This window comes from Hypomesus transpacificus, chromosome 12 (assembly GCF_021917145.1).
Source record: "Hypomesus transpacificus isolate Combined female chromosome 12, fHypTra1, whole genome shotgun sequence".
Classification (NCBI taxonomy): domain Eukaryota; kingdom Metazoa; phylum Chordata; class Actinopteri; order Osmeriformes; family Osmeridae; genus Hypomesus; species Hypomesus transpacificus.
In genome coordinates, this window is record NC_061071.1 from 6506659 (window position 1) to 6525030 (window position 18372).

The following is an 18372-nucleotide window of genomic DNA, read 5'->3' on the forward strand; positions in this document are numbered from 1 at the left end:
GTCAACTCGGAGGCTCGTGTCCCCGGCGGCGCCGCCCGCCCCCGTCGCGCCTTCCTCCTCGCGCGTCATCTCGCTGTCCTCCCCGACCTCCTCGGCCAGCTCCACCTCTTCGTCCTCCTCGTCCTCTTCCTCCTCGTCCCAGTTTTTCCGCCTGTCCGGATCTGAGGAGGCTCCCACGGAGCCGTGGACGAGCGTTCCGTTGGCGAGGTCTTGGCTGAGTCTGGCGTCAGACTGGGCCATGGTTTCAGGAGAACGGCACCGCACACCAGGAGGACCAGGTCCCAGGTTCAGACGGGTCGAGACTTTTTTGGTGTGGCTAGAGGCCCCAGGGTCTGGCTTTTTGTGTCGCGACCGACGCTTCGTGCCTCGGAGTGGTCCGAAGTGAAATCCCCTTCTTTCTCTCTCGTGCTTGCTCTCTCTCTCTCTCCTTCCCTCCCTCTCTGCAAAGGATTATGTGGAGTTTCGGATGCTGATCCCCACATGACTGCGCCCGCCACAAATCCGCTCCACCCAGAGCCCATACCAAGCACCAACCGGGCTAAAGTCCCCCCCCCCTGCCCCCCCCCCCCCACCAGCCTCTTTCAATACTCCTGCCTCATCTGTATCTACTTTTACTCTTTACAGATCTTCCTCCACTCAACCCCTCTTGGTCTCCGTCCTTCATTTAGCCTCCGCATTGTAATTCGACCTCCAGAAGACCCAGGAAGTCCTGGAGATTGCCCCCCAGATGGTACTCTGATAGATGATCCTCTAACCCTAACCCTCCATTAGGCTTAATCAGGCCTTTCTTCCCTCTGCCAGTCAGTGGGCTACTGGCTAGACTGTGGCGCTGGCAGGGAACTGACTGTAGTTTGGGCCGGTCACATTGGCTTAGCATGCTGGGCCAAAGTACTTTGTGCTAAATACCAGAGTTGGAGTTTGGCGATTGGATGAATGTTGCATACTTACACTCAGTAGGTTTGATCAATTACTGGGGCATGTGACATTTCTTTCTTGGAAAAAGGGTGTTTTTGGGGGAAAGAAGTGCATGGAACCTTTTCCTGGAAAGTTCCTTAATGTTGTGTTTCCCCATGCTGCCATAAGAGGGCAGTATGGAACTGGGATTGTGGCCACGTCGCTCGTGGCAGTCTCGTCTCAAGCCCCCATCCCCAGCTTCTCAGTTTGAAACAAAGGCCCAATCAATCTTGGTGGTATTGCATTTCTGATTTGACACTCATTCCGGTGATTTTATTCTATTAAGTCAAGTCAAAATATCCCCAAACTATCTCCCACCCCCCCAAAAAAATAATGTTCTCAAACCAGGCTCAAATTTCTGTTTTTCATAGAGGAGTTTTTGCTGAATTTTGCTGAGTTTGAAACAACTCCGAAATGTGAAAGCTACCATTCCATTTGTTTTGCTTTCGTCAAAAATGCTTACGTCAAAAGATGCCATCGACCTATTAAGAAGCCAGGAGCACAGCGGGACACTGCAGTGCAAGACCGCATGATCCAGAAAGTTCAGCATCGTGCAGCCCGTATCTTGTCTTTAGAGCTTTAATGCGCCACTTTCCATAGAAACTAACAGGCCGCCATCTTTAAACATCGTTGGTGCTTGGTCTGCTTGATAATAGGTCTATGTCCTGTCTGTGCCATGTCTAGAATCTCTCTGTCTGCCATAACTGGTACAGTCATGTGCTTTCCCTTTGGACTCTAATGTCACTCTAATGTGACTAATGTTCTAATGGCTACTACAGGACCCCGGTTGCCACAATGTACTTTTTCATTCCTTTGGGCTGAGTTTGCTGTGCGTTTCATCCATTCTGGCATCACAAAAAAACCTTTACAAAAGGACACTGTAAACTGTGAATGGCATAACAGTGTCTTTATTTCTTGAATCACATAAGCTTGTGTCATTACATTTCTCATCTTTAACATAAATTATATCTGGTTAGTGTTAAATTAGAATAAATGTGTTCAACAAAAGAGTTACGTTATATTGCTGAACGGGTTAGTATGAATATTTTAATTGATTCATATAATAGCTCCTGATTCAGCTTTATGATCATTTCAATCAAACAAATCCATCAGTATACAAATCCTCCCTAAATGGGAACATTGGGTTAATCTGAGTTAGAGAAATAGGAGGTTCACGGGATCAAGTGTTAGTGCGATTATTGTTTTTCTCGGCTCTCTGGCTGTGACACCTGCGGTGCTCCACTCGTCGGTGGAAGCGAAGGTGATCTTGGTCGACATCTCTCAGACATCTTTGACGCACTCGGGACACAGGATATCGTCGCGGGCCGTCAGGAAGCCCCGCCCCACCAGGGACACGGAGCACTTCTTGCAGTTGAAGCAGTCGTTGTGCCACTGGCGCTCCTCAAACGAGATGTACTTGCTCCCTCCCAGACCTGGGACACAACAGGGACCGTAGGGTTGTGGGGGATGCCAGGTTAACGATGACAGAAATGGAATTGGATTTCATTAATGATGAAAGAAAGTTCCCTATGAGGCCGATGAAGAGTTGAATACCTCCCTTAATCTTCCTTATACATTCAAGAACACAGAGAGAACAAGTACAAATGACGACAGGAAACAACATATAAATTGGAAATGATCTCGATGAGACAGAAAGTCGCTACCAAGCATCAGTATAAGCACAAGCATCAGTACAGGAAGATAGTGGCCGGTTGGGGGGCCAGCAAGTCAAGGGTGACTTTCCTAGACAACCGAAATGGAATTTGAGTCAACCTCGACATGACATTCCTACCAAATAACTCCTGACTACTAATGTAATAACGCACTAATAGAATTAGATCGAAGATACAGGAGAGATCGAAAACTCGAGTGGCAAAGATTGAAATCGCGGTGGACGTCCCTGGACAAATGAGTTGCATAGTCACTGTCATGCACAGCGTGACCGGACTGATGGACGTGGAGATATGTGGGTGAGTCGAGGTCGTACCGCTGATCGGGGTGGTGCAGGAAGCACACTTCTTGGCAAACAGGTTGCAGAAACAATTGAGGCAGTAGGCAAAGTCGTCACGGGACGTGAACCGTTGACCAGACAGCTGCTGCTTGCACCCAGTGCAGAGGAAACAATCCTTGTGCCAGGGTTGGTCACGGTAGGTCACCCCACCGGTGGTGATTGGCTAAAAAACAAGGAACAGGAAGTCACAGGATGTTTTTGGGGTCTTCATTGCCCAGTTTGAGATATCCTTCATTTAACAAGTAGCATGTGCCAGTAAATTGGGTTATCATGTTTCAAAAGTGCAAAGAAAGCATTATTAATTCTCTGGCGTGCACTTTCCTTTTCGTTTTATGATTACCTTCTTGCAGTGGATGCACTGCATAGCAAACTGCTTCTCGTAGCATGGCAAGCAGTAGTTGCTGCTGTCCTTGTGGATGAAACTCCTGGTTCCAATGGGCTGCTGGCAGCGCTGGCACGTGAAGCAGGCCTCATGCCAGCTGTTGCCCCTGTGCTCCATCTTCCTGGAGCCTGAGGACCAGAGAGGGACATTCAGGGAGAGAGAGAAGACAGAAGGAACAAAGAGGGAGAGGTGGAGAGACAAAGGTAGGCCTGAAAAACATGCTTTTTTGATGTTGTGTCTGTCAGGATGGTAGGGGACCTGTGTCTGGTCACACAGCTTGGTTAGTTTGAACCAAAGAACCGTTGATACCCAAGATTGCCAAACCCACAATCCCCCTCCTCAAAATCTCAAATCATTCCCCCCAGTCATTTTCGAGAGCTGTTTTATACAGTTCATTCAAGCACATATATACAGTCATCAACTCAGTTTTTGGTTGCTCTGACCCGAATAACAGTTTGTCGGTTCTCACCTGGCATGATGGTCTTCTTACACTCATGGCACTTGGAGGAGTACTCGTTGGAGTAGCAGTCGGTGCACAGCAGCTGCTCGTCCTTGGTGGAGAAGGGCTTGTCCACCAGGGAGCGGCTGCACTTGAAGCAGTGGAAACACTCATCGTGCCAGTGGCGTTCCTTGTAAGACAGATCCTGAAACAGGTGAAAAAGAAGGATCGGGTTTTTGGTCGGAAGTAGGCGTCGCTGTCAAACATGCCGCCCGCCAATGTCGTTCCTGTGGCTTGGACTAAATCGAGAGGCTCCAGGAAGTGCACAGGGGTAGCCAATCGACGAGGAGTGTTGGACCCACCTTGCTACTGCAGCCAATGAACTTCTTGCATTCCTCGCAGGTGTTGGAGAAGAGGCTCTCGTAGCATTTCACACAGTAGGGGCTGTCTTCTCTGAGAACGTACTTCCGCCCATACAGGGACTCCTTGCACTCATGGCAGTCATAGCGGTCCGACATTTCGTCTTAAGTCCTTCCCACTGCCTACAGGAATGCAGAAGATTCTAGATTAGCATAATTGCATTCTTTTTTATGTGTTGTGACTTGTAGGACAATTGGAGCCACTAATCTCTCATAAGATCACCATTCATTATGTTTCCATGAAAGGGCTTGTACTGCCATCCGGATCACAAGGTTACTGTAATCATTTAATGACCATATGTTACTTTACTCTGGACTTGTGTTGCAGGTCATAGCGGAACAAAAGCATCGTTGTGGCTCAATGAACAGTAATTGGTTTCACAGAGATAGTTTTGATTTGATTTGGTAGCCAAAGACTAAGAATTGCTCTTCTGACATGTGTTTTTAGTGGTTAGGACTAGTCTGACTATGTGACGGGCAAAACAGAAAACTCGTGCCACAAATGTAATAATTAGATAGAACTGCACCCAGACTTTGACCCATGTCAGTGGGCACATAACAGTGGTCCCCGATTTATGAAATTGAAATGTCTACTTAAAACATTCTATTCTATTGCATTGCAGTAGTAGGCGACTGAGTCAGATGATTAGATGGTATAGTAAATACATTAACTTTATAGGGAGTCAGATGGCTGAGCGGTGAGGGAGTTGGGCTAGTAATCAGAAGATTGCTGGATCGATTCCCCGCTGTGTCAAATTATGTTGTGTCCTTGGGCAAGGCACTCCACCCTACTTTCCTCGGGGGGGAATGTCCCTGTAACTACTGTAAGTCGCTCTGGATAAGAGCATCTGCTAAATGACTAAATGTAAATGTAATAATAATATTTCAAATACATATTTTATACGTGTTCCAGCCCCATGGATTATAGGTCAAAGCATTTAATTTACAGAAAGGTTAAAGGTTTAGGATAAACGAAACATTTTCGAATAATCTTTTGGATGCTTTTCTTTCTGTCTCTCTCTGAAGCTTTACCTCAACAGTGAAACCTTTGCTATTTTGGGGTAATTTCTTTTAAAATCTTTTTTTCACCTTTACCTACCCATTTTTATCAATTTAGAACATAATCTTAGTTACTACCTAGTAGTTATTAACTACTGGAAGGATAGCTTACCCTCATTACGTGGAAAAGACGGTTCATTTGTAACCAAGGACAACTCTTGACCTGCCAGAACTTTTGAGGAGAAGAACTTGTTCTACCTCTGCTAATTGGAGTCACGCTCATGGTCATGTCTTTCCTGTCGGCATGAAGGGTCTCAAGGTAAACCTAGTGGTTTCCTCTAAAACTATGAGACCAAATATAACAATTGTGACAACAGCACAATTGTGTTTTTGTGTCCCATGCTGAAAGCAACATTAGACATCTTCAGTGTGTCAGTATATACATGCATACATTGAACTGGTGTGTGCTGCCTTAGGAGAACCAGGAAGCCAGTTACATTTAGTTTAGTCATTTAGCAGACACTCTTATCCAGAGCGACTTACAGTAAGTACAGGGACATTCCCCCCGAAGCAAGTAGGGTGAAGTGCCTTGCCCAAGGACACAACGGCAACCTTTTGATTACTAGCCCGACTCCCTCACCGCTCAGCCATCTGAGTCCTTAGTTAGGCTTGTCTGTATACTGTGGTACGGTAGGGTGTATCCCGAACAGAATTATTTTGCAGTCCACAAAGTAAGACAGGAAAGGTACAGTGCTGCACCTGTTTAAACTTTTATGGGTGGCTGACCACTCAAGCTAAGATGACACCGCTCTTAAATAATTATTCAGTGCCAGTAGCCTGCTCTTAATCTGCAAGAAATGTGCTTTCCAAGTCAGCCAGTCTCAAATAATATCTATTTGGTATTTAAATTGCACAGCATACTTCACTTCTATACAAGACAATCAAACTAATGTCCGAAATGAAAGAACTGCAGCATCAACATAAATATGTCTGTTACATACATACAATGACATTGCGATTCTCACACTATGTCACTCCATACGACTGTGTGTGTGCCTGAGTCTGAGCAAGTAAGTGAGCAAGTAAGGTTGGGATGGCACAGTGTGACACACGGAGTGACTGCCAGGGAAAGGAGAAGCATTGAAGGCAATGAGCGTTCAAAAGGGAAATGGAGAAGTGGATGCAGGTTAAAACAATGACTGGAAGTGGAAAAGAAAGATGGAACGCTGGTGATCGAGTCAAGTGAGTCAAGTCTGGCAAGTTCCAGAGATAGGATGAAGAGAAGGGTACTGACCTGTCAGTGGAGTGCTCAGCGGTGTCGTCTGTTCAGAGTGAAGATGGAGAGGGCCAGCCCCAGACTTTATGGGATTACAGCCGTAGCCTTCACTGGGCAGGGCAGTGGGGTGACTAAAAGGGGCTGGCTGTCCAATCCATTGCAGTATACGTTCAACACCCACCCGAGAGAAACTGAGGTTTCCTCGAAAGAAGCTTTCTAGGTTTTTTTTTACCGTGAGACAACGGTAAATAACATACTATATGGTCAAATCCATACGCACTGAGGAAAGACTTGATCTTCAAACATGCACATATAATATATTATGATGCAGGACATGAGGCCATCAATTAAACAATGAATCATCGACTTATAGATGGAAAAGATGTCATCTCTCTCTTTACAGGGGACCTGTCCACAGGGGCGGATCTAGAGATTTTCATTCGGGGTGGCAATGGGGTGGCAGAAGGAAGTTGAATCTAACCCAAAGTAGGGGTGTACAGTACTCCCTATGGTAAATGATTAGGCTAGATATTTGTGGTTTAAATTAAATAGTCAAATTAATATTATTTATTGAAATGTTCTGTAATGTACAAATAATATTTTTTCCATGGGAAGATTGAGGTTCATGTTGTTTAATTGTAACTTGTTTCACTACATGCTTTCATGGTTCTTCCCTTTGGAACTGTTTTTTCACAATGTATGCTTCATGTTTTGGCTAACCGCAATGTTTGGGGCTATCTCGTTGTTATGATCAGAGACCTATGCACTTTTGTAAATCTCTCTCTTGGAAGTCGCTTTGGATAAAAGCATCTGCTAAATGCATAAAAATAAAATACAATTAATCCGCCGCTGCCTGTGCGTCTGTGTGTGACTGTGTGTGTGTGTGTGCGTGTGTGTGTGTGTGGGTGTGTGCGTGTGTTAGGAGGTATTGGGGGTATTTTAGAAGGTAAGAGGAAAACAACAGTATGAACTATCTCCAGGAGTAACTATACATCAGGCCTTTGGTTGTCTCTCAAATTAAATTTCTAGGATTTGAAATTAACATATGGAGGGCCCTATTTTAACGATCTGAAAAGCAAGTAATAAACACAAAACAAGTAACTTTGTGGGCGGGCCTCTGACGCTGTTGCTATTATACTGGCGGGGTAAATGACTCTTGCGCCTGACGCAAATCTAAAATGGGTTGGTCTGAAGTAGCTACATTACTCATAGGTGTGGTTTGGGCGTAACGTGCGATAAACCAATCAGAGCGTCATCTTACATTCCCTTTAAGAGCAGGCGCACTTGTTCCATGGGGGATCGCTATTATCCGCCATGTCTTAAAGACATGCATCGTATGAATGTGAATGAATGTTGGTAATGAATGTTGGTGGTGGTCGGAGAGGCCGTAGGCGCTGATTGGCAGCCACGCTTCTGTCAGTCTGCCCCAGGGCAGCTGTGGCTACAGTTGTAGCTTACCACCACTGGTTTGACTGTGTCTGAATGAATGAGTGTGAGTATGAATGGGTGAATGAGAGTCAAAACATTGTAAAGCGCTTTGAGTGCCGCTAAGGTAGAAAAACGCTTTATAAATTTGCCAGGCGTACTCCAGGAGTATGGAGGATTATAGGGGCCAAAACTAAATAAATAAATACTTGGATAAATAAATAATTATATAACACAAAGCTTAAATAAATGACACAAAATATATAAATGTTACATGTCTTTGTGTGTATATATATATATGTTTACGTTTTCATGTGTTTACATTTATTTATTTATACTTACATTTATCCACGGTGAAAATTGCTGCAGCAAAATAAATCTGTCGTCCCCCCGTCACCAAGTCAGGGGGCGGGTCAAAGCCTCTGATTGGTGAATGAACAGTATTACACACCAGGCAGGCTCAACCAGTCGATCAAGCTCTCTTCAATCTAGAGGGATCCTCTATCGCCTCACTCTACAGCTGCTAGGGGTGTGCGACACTGCGGACACTGCACGATGTGGTATAGATCCAATACCAAGGAGTAAATACAGGGCCAGTATTGCCAATACCGATACTTTGGGCTTAGAAAAGCAGTGGAGGGGCAAAGTGAGTTTGAGCGAAGTTAGACGGTGTTTGCACAACCACTATGATGTAAAGGGAGTTGTGTACTCAGTGTGGAATGAAACTTAAGTATCGATCTTATCACGCTATCAATCAGGCTATTGATACCAACGTTGGTATCATAGTTGCCGGGTTTCCCAACCCGTCCACTGTCGGTCTTAAGATCGATATGCCCACCCCTATGCTGTATCATCTCGCTGAGGATCGTGAACACATTTTCATTGATGTCTGTGTCAGTTAGGGCCAATATCATTCCTATAATTTCAGCGAAGCTCTCAATATGATGTAAAAAAAAAGTGAACTGGCAGGTGCCTCCATCTCTTCAGCTTCCGCCAACATTTCGACCACTGTAGCATTCAATATTTCATTCATTGAATCCGCACAAGGTGCTGCCACCTTGGAATAGTCAAAAGCAGTCGATTCAAGTTGAACCACCAATCAGAGGCTTTGACCCGCCCCCTGACTTGGTGACGGGGGGACCTCAGACTTATTTTGCTGCAGCAAGTTTCACCGTGGATAAATGTAAGTATAAATAAATAAATGTAAGTATAAATAAATAAATGTAAGTATAAATAAATAAATGTAAACACATGAAAACGTAAACATATATATATATATATATATACACACAAATACATGTAACATTTATATATTTTGTGTCATTTATTTAAGCTTTGTGTTATATAATTATTTATTTATCCAAGTATTTATTTATATAGTTTTGGCCCCTATAATCCTCCATACAGGAGGGGTTCACAGCCGAGCAGACCGACGTTGTCGTCAGGGCCGTAAAAGATAGGGCCCTATCTTGCACGGTTGCACCCAGCGCAATTGACTTTGTCAACGACGCAAGTAACATTCCTAGTTTGTACGCGACGCAAAGCGGACTTTTCCCTCCACAGACGCACGTCGGTAAATTAGGGAATGACTTTGCGCTCCCAGGGGCGCAAATTCATTCGCTAATTTACCGACGTGAGTTGGACGTGATTCCGCTGTCGGTGACGGTGTACAAAGTCAATTGTGCTGGGTGCAAGATAGGGCCCTAAAGGCTTTTCAGACAAACAACACTTGAATTTTTCAATAATTATGATCTTTCCCACTACTACACTGATTATCAACACACTATTTTGTATGTTTTCAATAATTAGATCTTTCCCACTACTACACTGATTATCAACACACTATTTTGTATGTGGCCCACTTTCTTGAATAGGGATTTCTTATGGTTTAATTTGGGACATTTGCAGCGTTCAGGGAGATTCTATAGAAACACTTTCTAACACTGAAATTGCATTACAAGATTAAAGGTAGTCAACTTGATGAAATCATTTTAAATCTCATGACTCCCTCAATAGTGTATTCCATGCAGTCATGGTATTTTCCTAGTTCATTATGGAGAGAGAAGGTCATTTTACCCTCATGACCATGGAAGAAACATTAGGACGATATGTTTCTTAACAGCATTGCAGCTTTGTGTAAGAAAACGACCTAACCCTCGTTTCAGATAGTTTACACTCAGGAACTTTATTACAAATACCGAGGACACCATCTTGTACCCGAATCTTTCTTTTCTTTTCTTTTCACCTCATACAATGTATTTCAATGTGTAAAATCTGACTTCTATGGGTGATGGAAATGTACTATCAACTGTGTATCCAAAAGAATGATCAAGTGAACAGTGTAACAAAGTGAGATGTGAGAATCCTTCAAATGACGGACTTGAGTAGTTATGTGACACAAACACTCATACACACACAGACACACACACATCCAAATACAGAGTAGAGAAAGAGAGAGGCAGGATCCTTCATTTCAGAAAGCACTCCCTCGGGTCTCCACACACACAGGTTGATGTTGATGATGTTACTGTACCTTATTTACAACATCTGAACTGTTCCCATGAGCTATTCCCAAAATATGTGGTGTTTTCAAGAACAACAACTAAACACAGTTTCAAAGAGAACTTTGTGAAGACATACAGTAGTGCTCACATCGCTAACATTTCATCTTCACTTCAACTGCATAACACAAATTCTGTCACCTAATTTGACCCATCCAACATGAATCCATTGCTTTAACACTGGGTAACATGGCTTATTTCACCCATGTGACATGGATAATCTCAGCTGTCATTTAATTCAATATTGTTAACAGATTAATTCAAATATGAAAGGTTTGGAGGTCCCTTCGAGAAACAAACATTTTCAGTACGTATTTCCTTTCCACAATAACAGCAATCTAAATTGATTCAATTCCCAGGCTATTCAGGTCAGCTAAATATGCCTATATGGAAATGGTTATGGTTATTGTGATTATTTTCCTTAAATACGCATGTACAACCTATGATATGTAACATTACATTCGCAGTTGTTTCTTTTAGTGGGGAATTGTGAAGGATTGTGATTCAATTGTAGCTAAACAGTCTTTTATAATTCCAAAGTTTCAAATGATGATTGATTGCTCCAGCACACCAGTTTCAACTGTGATGAAACATCTACACATAACCCTCTCTTAAGTTAATTAAGGCACAGCTGAATAAAAGTGACTGCAAATTTCATTTGGTCTCATCATCTGTAAATGACTTTCTTCAAAGCAAAGTTACTGACCGAAGAAGTCTAAAGTGTTAGGGCACTGGAAGGTTTTATTAACAAACAAATCTCTGCTGATTCTGCTTATTCAATTATCTTGTTTTTTATCACTGATTGCATGAAGTCACCTTTGTTGCTCTGTGGTTTGTCCTGGTGTGTGATCCTGTCCAGATTTATCCAGACAGTTAATATAATTTGATGATTTGGTGAAAACCTAGTGTATAGTATATATAAGCATTGCTTGTTTACTTCCTTTCCAAGCAATTACACTGCAATGTCTTCAAGAGAGAGAATCAACCATAACATGATCAGCTCAATCACGTGTCCTTCATTAGGCAGTGATACAACAACATTTAGGAGACACTGCCAACCTTAACAAAGTGTAGGGTACACAAATTCATATATACATCATGCAAACATGCAGTTTTTCATTCTAAGACAACTTTATTTTGAAGTGACACTGCTTGATGTTTATATTTATCCGGTCTACCAAAGTATCCTCTATCAAATACTCCGAAGTTACTAAACTAAGGTACACCGAATCCTGCCAAATGTGTAATTCAGAGAACTGCTGGTTTGTAGGTAGGACTTCGGGGTGAATCCAGGAAGTGAACAGTGTGCTGTGTGTCCTCCTGGTCATCATGGACAACCTACATAGTTGTGATGCAGCCTCTTGGCTCCAAATGTCCCATGCTTATTAAATAAACCAATTAAAACATTTTCTGACGAGGCATTTGACCATTTAAGTACTTACATGTCATGTCATGTGTCTCTCTGTCTCTCTCTTTCTCTGTGTGTGTGTTCATACGTTCTACTCCTGTCCTTGTGGGGTTTGCCCAAACAATTCTGGGTTGGGAGAGGTCACTTAAGAATCACTAATGCAGGGCTCTCAAGTCTCACCCATTTTAATTATTTCTCACACTGTCACACAACACCTTGTATTTCTCACGCATTTCAACCATTTCTCACGCTGAGAAATAAGGGATTACTTATAGGCTATGAATGGTCAGACCGCAGGCAGACTGGAACGATAGTTTTCTTGAGCTAAACAGAGTAAAAACCCAATCTGAAAACATCACCACAACCAGATGTGTTCAGATGTGATCGACAAGCGCAGTTTTCACTGAATCACTGAACAAGACAAGCTAGGTCTGCCAAAAACGACTTACTTTATCTACCTCAAATGCCTGAGACGGCGTTTTGAATTAACGTCACTCACGTTGCTTTCGATCAGGCATAGCTCCAATGTGTGGCTTTAGCATGATAATTACCCGGTATTTATTTTAACCATGTCTATCTTTCATGGCGAAGTTGAGATCAAAGACTTTGAATATGATGAGGACACAGAGACATACTATTTCCAGAACAATAGTGGTTGTAAGATACAACGAAAGGCTAGATTACCTAGCTAGCACTAGTGTAAGGGCTAGAAGCAGAGAATGTCTAATGGAGAACCATAGACATGTCTATGGGGAGAACTGCCACTCTCGGGAAACTTCCGGGTTCTGAACTTGTTGCAGTTCCACTATACTTCCATGTGAGGGCGCTAATGAGCGAGTGCAGAATGAATGGAGGTCTATGGAGCTATACCCCTCAAAATCCACTTTTCTCAGAGATAATTTTTTGTCTAGTAATTTGAATTCTGAATTCGAAAGGGGAGGCAAAAAAAATACACACTGCTGGCTGCAAGATTTTTTTAAAGTCGCCTTTCTGTTCTAAAAAGCCTTTGAAAATATCATTGACGTCATACACATCGTACGACCAGAGCTACTGCTTTACGGCAAGCTCTGGGGTCTCATTTATAAAACTGTGCGTAGGATTCTTACTAAAAGTGTACGTACGCCCAAAAGCCTAAAATGGCGTACGCACACAAAAATTCTGATTTATAAAACCGTGTGTACGCACACCTGTACATAATGTTCCCTTTATAAATCACAGATTACCCACAAGTGTGCGTACGTGAATCTGCATTTTACCCCGCCCTGAACACGCCCATTTTCAACCAAAAATTGTCAATGCAAAGCACCTCTTGAACGCTAATCCAGTATATTAATGATCCTGGCATGCGATTGTTTTTAACGGTGAATCATGGCGCATGACAACTTTTCAGACACTGTTAGCGTATTGGCGGAAGCCCGAAAACCACAGCATTTGGTGGCCGGTGGATCACCAATAAAAAAAACAGTGCGAGTGGTTTCAACTGTTCCAGTGATACCGCGAGTCGGGATAAAAATTGGAAACAAAAGCGTTTTGTTATGAACAGTAATTATGGACTGCAGTGTTTCCCACAGATTAGAAATCTAGTTGTGGCGGGGAGGGCGATTGGGGTTCTCCGACCGGGGGGGGGGGTCGTAATAATTCCTTCGTTAATAATTCGTTACACAGTTAATTTGTTAATAATTTGTTACATTAAATATTAATCCAAAAAGATTTACACCTTCACAAAATTAACAACAACTAACATATAATTTCTGCATTATGCATGTAGCAACGCTAGTGCTAAACAGGTCGGTTCCATGACGCCGGGTAAGTAGCTAGCTCCTGAGACTTCTCACCAAAAGAACGAAGGGGAGCCTTCGAGGTACCTAGCAAAAAGTAGCCTCAACTTTCCTTGACTTTTAGCTACGGCACTAATGCTGAAGGCTCGCTGATATAGCTGTCGGTCTTACTAGAACGGCGTATGTATGCATTGTTGCTAACGTGTTGTGACTGTGTGCATATGTGAGAAAGACGCATGAGTGACAGAGAGACGGAGGGAGAGCAGGGGAAAGGAAATGCAGCTGAACGAATACGCTGCGTGTTTTAACCTAAATAGCGATAAAAAAAAAGTTTTACGAAGCGCAATATGTGGCGGCCGGTGTTGATTCTGTGGCGCACCGCCACAAATTAGTCTATGTGTGGGAAACACTGGACTGATAACGAGGACGTAGTGTAGCGATTGCACGGGAGCTTAACAACTTTATTTCCAGTTTTTGACATATGATGATAAATGCACAATATTAAAAAATATATTTAGTTATACACTGTGTTCTGCAGATATTTAAAGGTAGGATATGTGATGTTATCCTGTATTCCATGCAGTCGGGGAATCTCCCCCTCCTGCACTCCCGTAGTGGACAATCTGATGGTGAAACAGCGCTGAATTTTTATTTCAAATTTGAGTTGGACACTGCTGGATTTAATCTTCATGATAATGATGAAATCGAGTGAAAAAAAATAGTTTAATGAAAACAAAATATATAAATATTACGAGTCGAATTGTTCTTCCCACATTTACTTTATGCAGTCTGTCTGACTAGGCTACAGTATGGTCATCTGTGTCGCCAATTCCAACTGTTTCGAAAATGTGCGTAGGCCTATGGGAGGGTCAGAGTTTGCGTGGAGGACCGCACATTCTACCGTCAAGTTAGTTTTTTATATATCACAACCTTTGCGTGGAAATGTGCGTACGCACATTTTCAGCCCCGTTTTGTGCGTACGCAAGCTTTATAAATGAGACCCCTGGTCGTATCAGTCCTTCACTAACCAATCATCATTCATTAGCAGAATGCTAGCGTGTTATGGGCAACAACGACTCACCCTGTCAGAAATCAAACGGACATAAGTACTCGTTCATTAAACTTTAGACCTATAATCCATGTTGAACATGCAAGAACTACAATCAAATCGGAGATTTCTCAACGACAATCAGGTGAAAGAGACAAATGTAGCCGTTTAACTGCATAGACTCCCATTCAACATGCACTGGCTCGCGATCACCCCCAGTGGAACTCTGGTGGAACTGCAACCAAATTCGGTACAATAGGGCTTAATGGGGAGTGGCAAGGCTCTCCTTAATAAACAGGCTCTGCTATTAACGTCTGCATCCGTTAGCTACCGCTAGCTAGCTTGCTACCCCTTCCCTTCTAAATCTTGGTCTACTTTATAATCTCTCTAGTCATAAATCATACCGTCGAACTAGCCAACATCTGTATCACGACCGGGATGGCGCTAGCCACAGTTAATTCGTGTATTGTGAATAGACTAGCCATATTAGCAAAATAATTAGTTAACAACTCTGTAGCTAGCTACATTAGTAGTTACAGTTGCAGCAACTAGCATAGCATGGACATTTAGTAATTTAGCAGACGCTCTTATCCAAGTTGATTTACAGTACGTACAGGGACATTCCCCCCGAAACAAGTAGGGTGAAGTGCCTTGCTCAAGGACACAACGTCATTTTAGGCCACTGCGGGGAATCGATCCATTAACCTTCTGATAACTAGCCCAATTCCTTCACCTTTTAGCCACCTGACTCCCTTAGCACTGTTGACTGTTTAACTTTATGAAAATGCGACACCTATCAACAGATTAATTTATATAATCTATTACTAACGTTGAGTACTTCACGTGCAACTACACTTGATGAAAGCAGCTAAATGTAAGCAGTTGCCTTCTGAAAACGTCTTCCATTCCTGAGATGAAATCAGTCTAAAGTGAACTAACTACCCCTGAACCGCGAGACCACCTTTAGTTGCGCGAAACTCCAGCGGCGGGAAGTTTCAGGGAATGCAGAAAAAAAAGCAGATTTGCAGATGGGAAACTATTTCTACGGATGCAAAACTATTTCTACGGATGCAAAATTTTATTGACCCTAATTTGACTCCATATGATACACTGACAGGGGAGATCACCGTGAGGGCTGCCTGTCGCAGGTCCATAATGAAGAGTGAAGAGGCACAGCATGAGAGTAGGCTATACAAAGGCATAGGCAAACATTTAGGGTGGGACGGTAGGGACATGTCCCCACCAATGTTAGGAAACATGTAATTGTCCCCACCAATAATTGCAAGTCTAAAATTTTTTTTCATTCTTTTAACATTTTCGGCTCCGGTTAACTCTCTGAAGGTCAGCGTTATTGATTGGTAGGAAAGCGCTGATCACAATGTGTACCAGAATCAGATTCTGAGAAGGGATTTAGTTATTTGTAGTTTAATGTAAGTAATGATGCAATCACAAGATACACAACTAGTCAAATAATGAATCAGTCGATGATGCAATTGCAGCTCCACAGAAACAGAATCGCAGAAAAGTTAAAAAAGAAGGCCTTCGTTGAGAAAGTGGTCGTGACTGAGATCAGAGAGAGTTCTGCCCAGTCCAAGTTCTGTCTCCCTGATCTTGAGTACCCCCCAGACAGGGAGGATTCTGACAGGTGATAGGTCAGAAGACCATAGGGCGGGATGTGATAGTCCAATTAAATGTCCAGGGCGTTGGGGTGGCACAAGGTGGGCAGTCCAAGGATCTTGTGATGTCCGGAGAGGGAGGGGGTGGAGAACACCCACAGGTCTGCTCAGGGATGGGGAGGCAGACAAGACCCACAGGTCTGAGGTTATCCAAGGGGGAGGGGTCTCCAGGACAGGAAGGGGGGTTGTGATTCCAGGAAAGGGGGAGGGGGGGGGTGAGTCGATTACGTATGGTGCCAAGTGGCGCAGGTTCTCCAGGGGAAGGGGGTATGAAAAGGGGAAGCAAGGGGGATAGGGTTTCCAAGGGATTGTGACCATAGAACAGAGTATATCAAAAAAGTAAGTCAGACCAGCCGGTTTAACTTGTCCTTGAGCAGCGAAGAGTTACTGTCCCAGCATCACCTTATTTCTCATTTTGACACTCTGCTCTCCAGAGCTGAGTATCCCATTGTGCTCACACCAGACCCTGAGTGCCACAAACTCGACTCCCATGCTGGCCTGCTTGACCTCAGCATTCCACTTACTTAGAATCATCTTGGTGCCTGATCCCATCTGTTAAATGAATCAATTTATCACAATTGGATGTATATTTTAGCATTAAGCATTACATAACATGTGTATATATATATTTATACCATGGTCTGGGTGAATACTTGATTCTGATGGCTGCAGGGGTGTCCATTATCGGGTGATAACTGTCTGGTGATAACTGTCTTTTCACCGTTTTAAATTATTCCGCTGGCAACATAGTATATGAGCCTGTACAAAGTGTCTGAAGTAAGTAACCATAACAACAGTGACGGAGTCAAAGCCTCCATTTACAACTTTGAAAGACTTGAACAAGAAGCTAACTTGTAATTTACAACAATGAGTGACTTAAATATTTATTTTAACCTATTTGAAAATGTTACCTTTCTGAATGTACTGTGTCAGTGTCATGTAACATTTAGCCTAATACAGTATATGGCTGATATTTTCGTGAAAATCTTAATATTGATTTTGGGACAGTGACTGGTTAGCTAGCAACTCTCCTTGTCAAACATACTGTAAAATTATACTTACTGTTTGTCAACCGTACACAATGTTATTGCCTTTGAATCCTGCTAGCATAACGTTAGCTTCTGGGCTAATAGCTCAGCCAAAGGAAGCCGGTGTTGGTTCTATGAGCTGAGCGGACTAGAAATATCAGAGTTGGCTTACGTTGAAAAACGTTAGCTTTCTATTGCAAACGCCTTAAAACATAAATTAATGTTTGTAAAAAAAATAGTTGGCAAGTGACCACCATGGTAGCCTATAAGCGGGATAATGCCCTTTGACTTGTGCAAAATCACCTGATAATGGACTCCTCGTCGGGCATTATCCCTTACATATATATAAATCTATGTTGCTATACCAATCATTCCTCACCACCTCATCACCTTATGGTGGGCTAATGATTGGTATAGCAACATTGATTAGCAGTATATTATCATTCCTTCACACCGCCCCACTGAAGTGTAATGTACAATACGTAAGGGATAGTGTATAGTACGCCAGTCACTATCGGGAAAATAAGCGTACACCTAGCTAACCCTAACTCATATTTCCCGATAATGACCGGCGTTCTATACATTATCCCGCTTATTACACGGCTACTTGCCAATACGAAAAAATAACAACACAGTGTGACTGTTGACAATTTGTTTTTACCATTCGTAGTGTTGAGCAGCAGAGAAAGAGTTTGCCAAAGACAATGAACTTCACTAACGTCGCTAAGCAACGGAATACGGTGGGGTTGATAAGTTACCGGACTACTTGCGGATTGATGAAAGACGTGAATCCGAGGCAAAAACGCCACTTGATATTGTACACCTCGAAGGGCATTATCCCGCTTATACCATGGTCACTTGCCCCAATTTTTTTTTAACAGACATAAATGTATGTTTTAAGGCATTTTGCTATAAAAATTTAAGGTTTTTAAACGACTCTGATATTTTAGTCAGAACCAACACTGGCT

The 18372-nt window shown here is 42.9% G+C and overlaps 1 protein-coding gene across 1 annotated transcript; it reads right to left on the reverse strand.

Annotated features, from left to right (window-relative positions):
• Positions 1-1856: 1856 nt before the first annotated feature.
• On the reverse strand, positions 1857-6736 carry LOC124474469 (four and a half LIM domains protein 2-like). The gene is made up of 6 exons (XM_047030624.1): positions 6499-6736; positions 4149-4328; positions 3817-3991; positions 3306-3475; positions 2942-3128; positions 1857-2387 (listed from the first exon to the last, which is right to left on the reverse strand). The coding sequence occupies exons 2-6, from the start codon at positions 4302-4304 to the stop codon at positions 2236-2238; spliced, it is 840 nt and encodes a 279-aa protein (XP_046886580.1). The 5' UTR covers positions 4305-4328; positions 6499-6736; the 3' UTR covers positions 1857-2235.
• Between the last annotated feature and the right edge of the window lie 11636 nt (positions 6737-18372).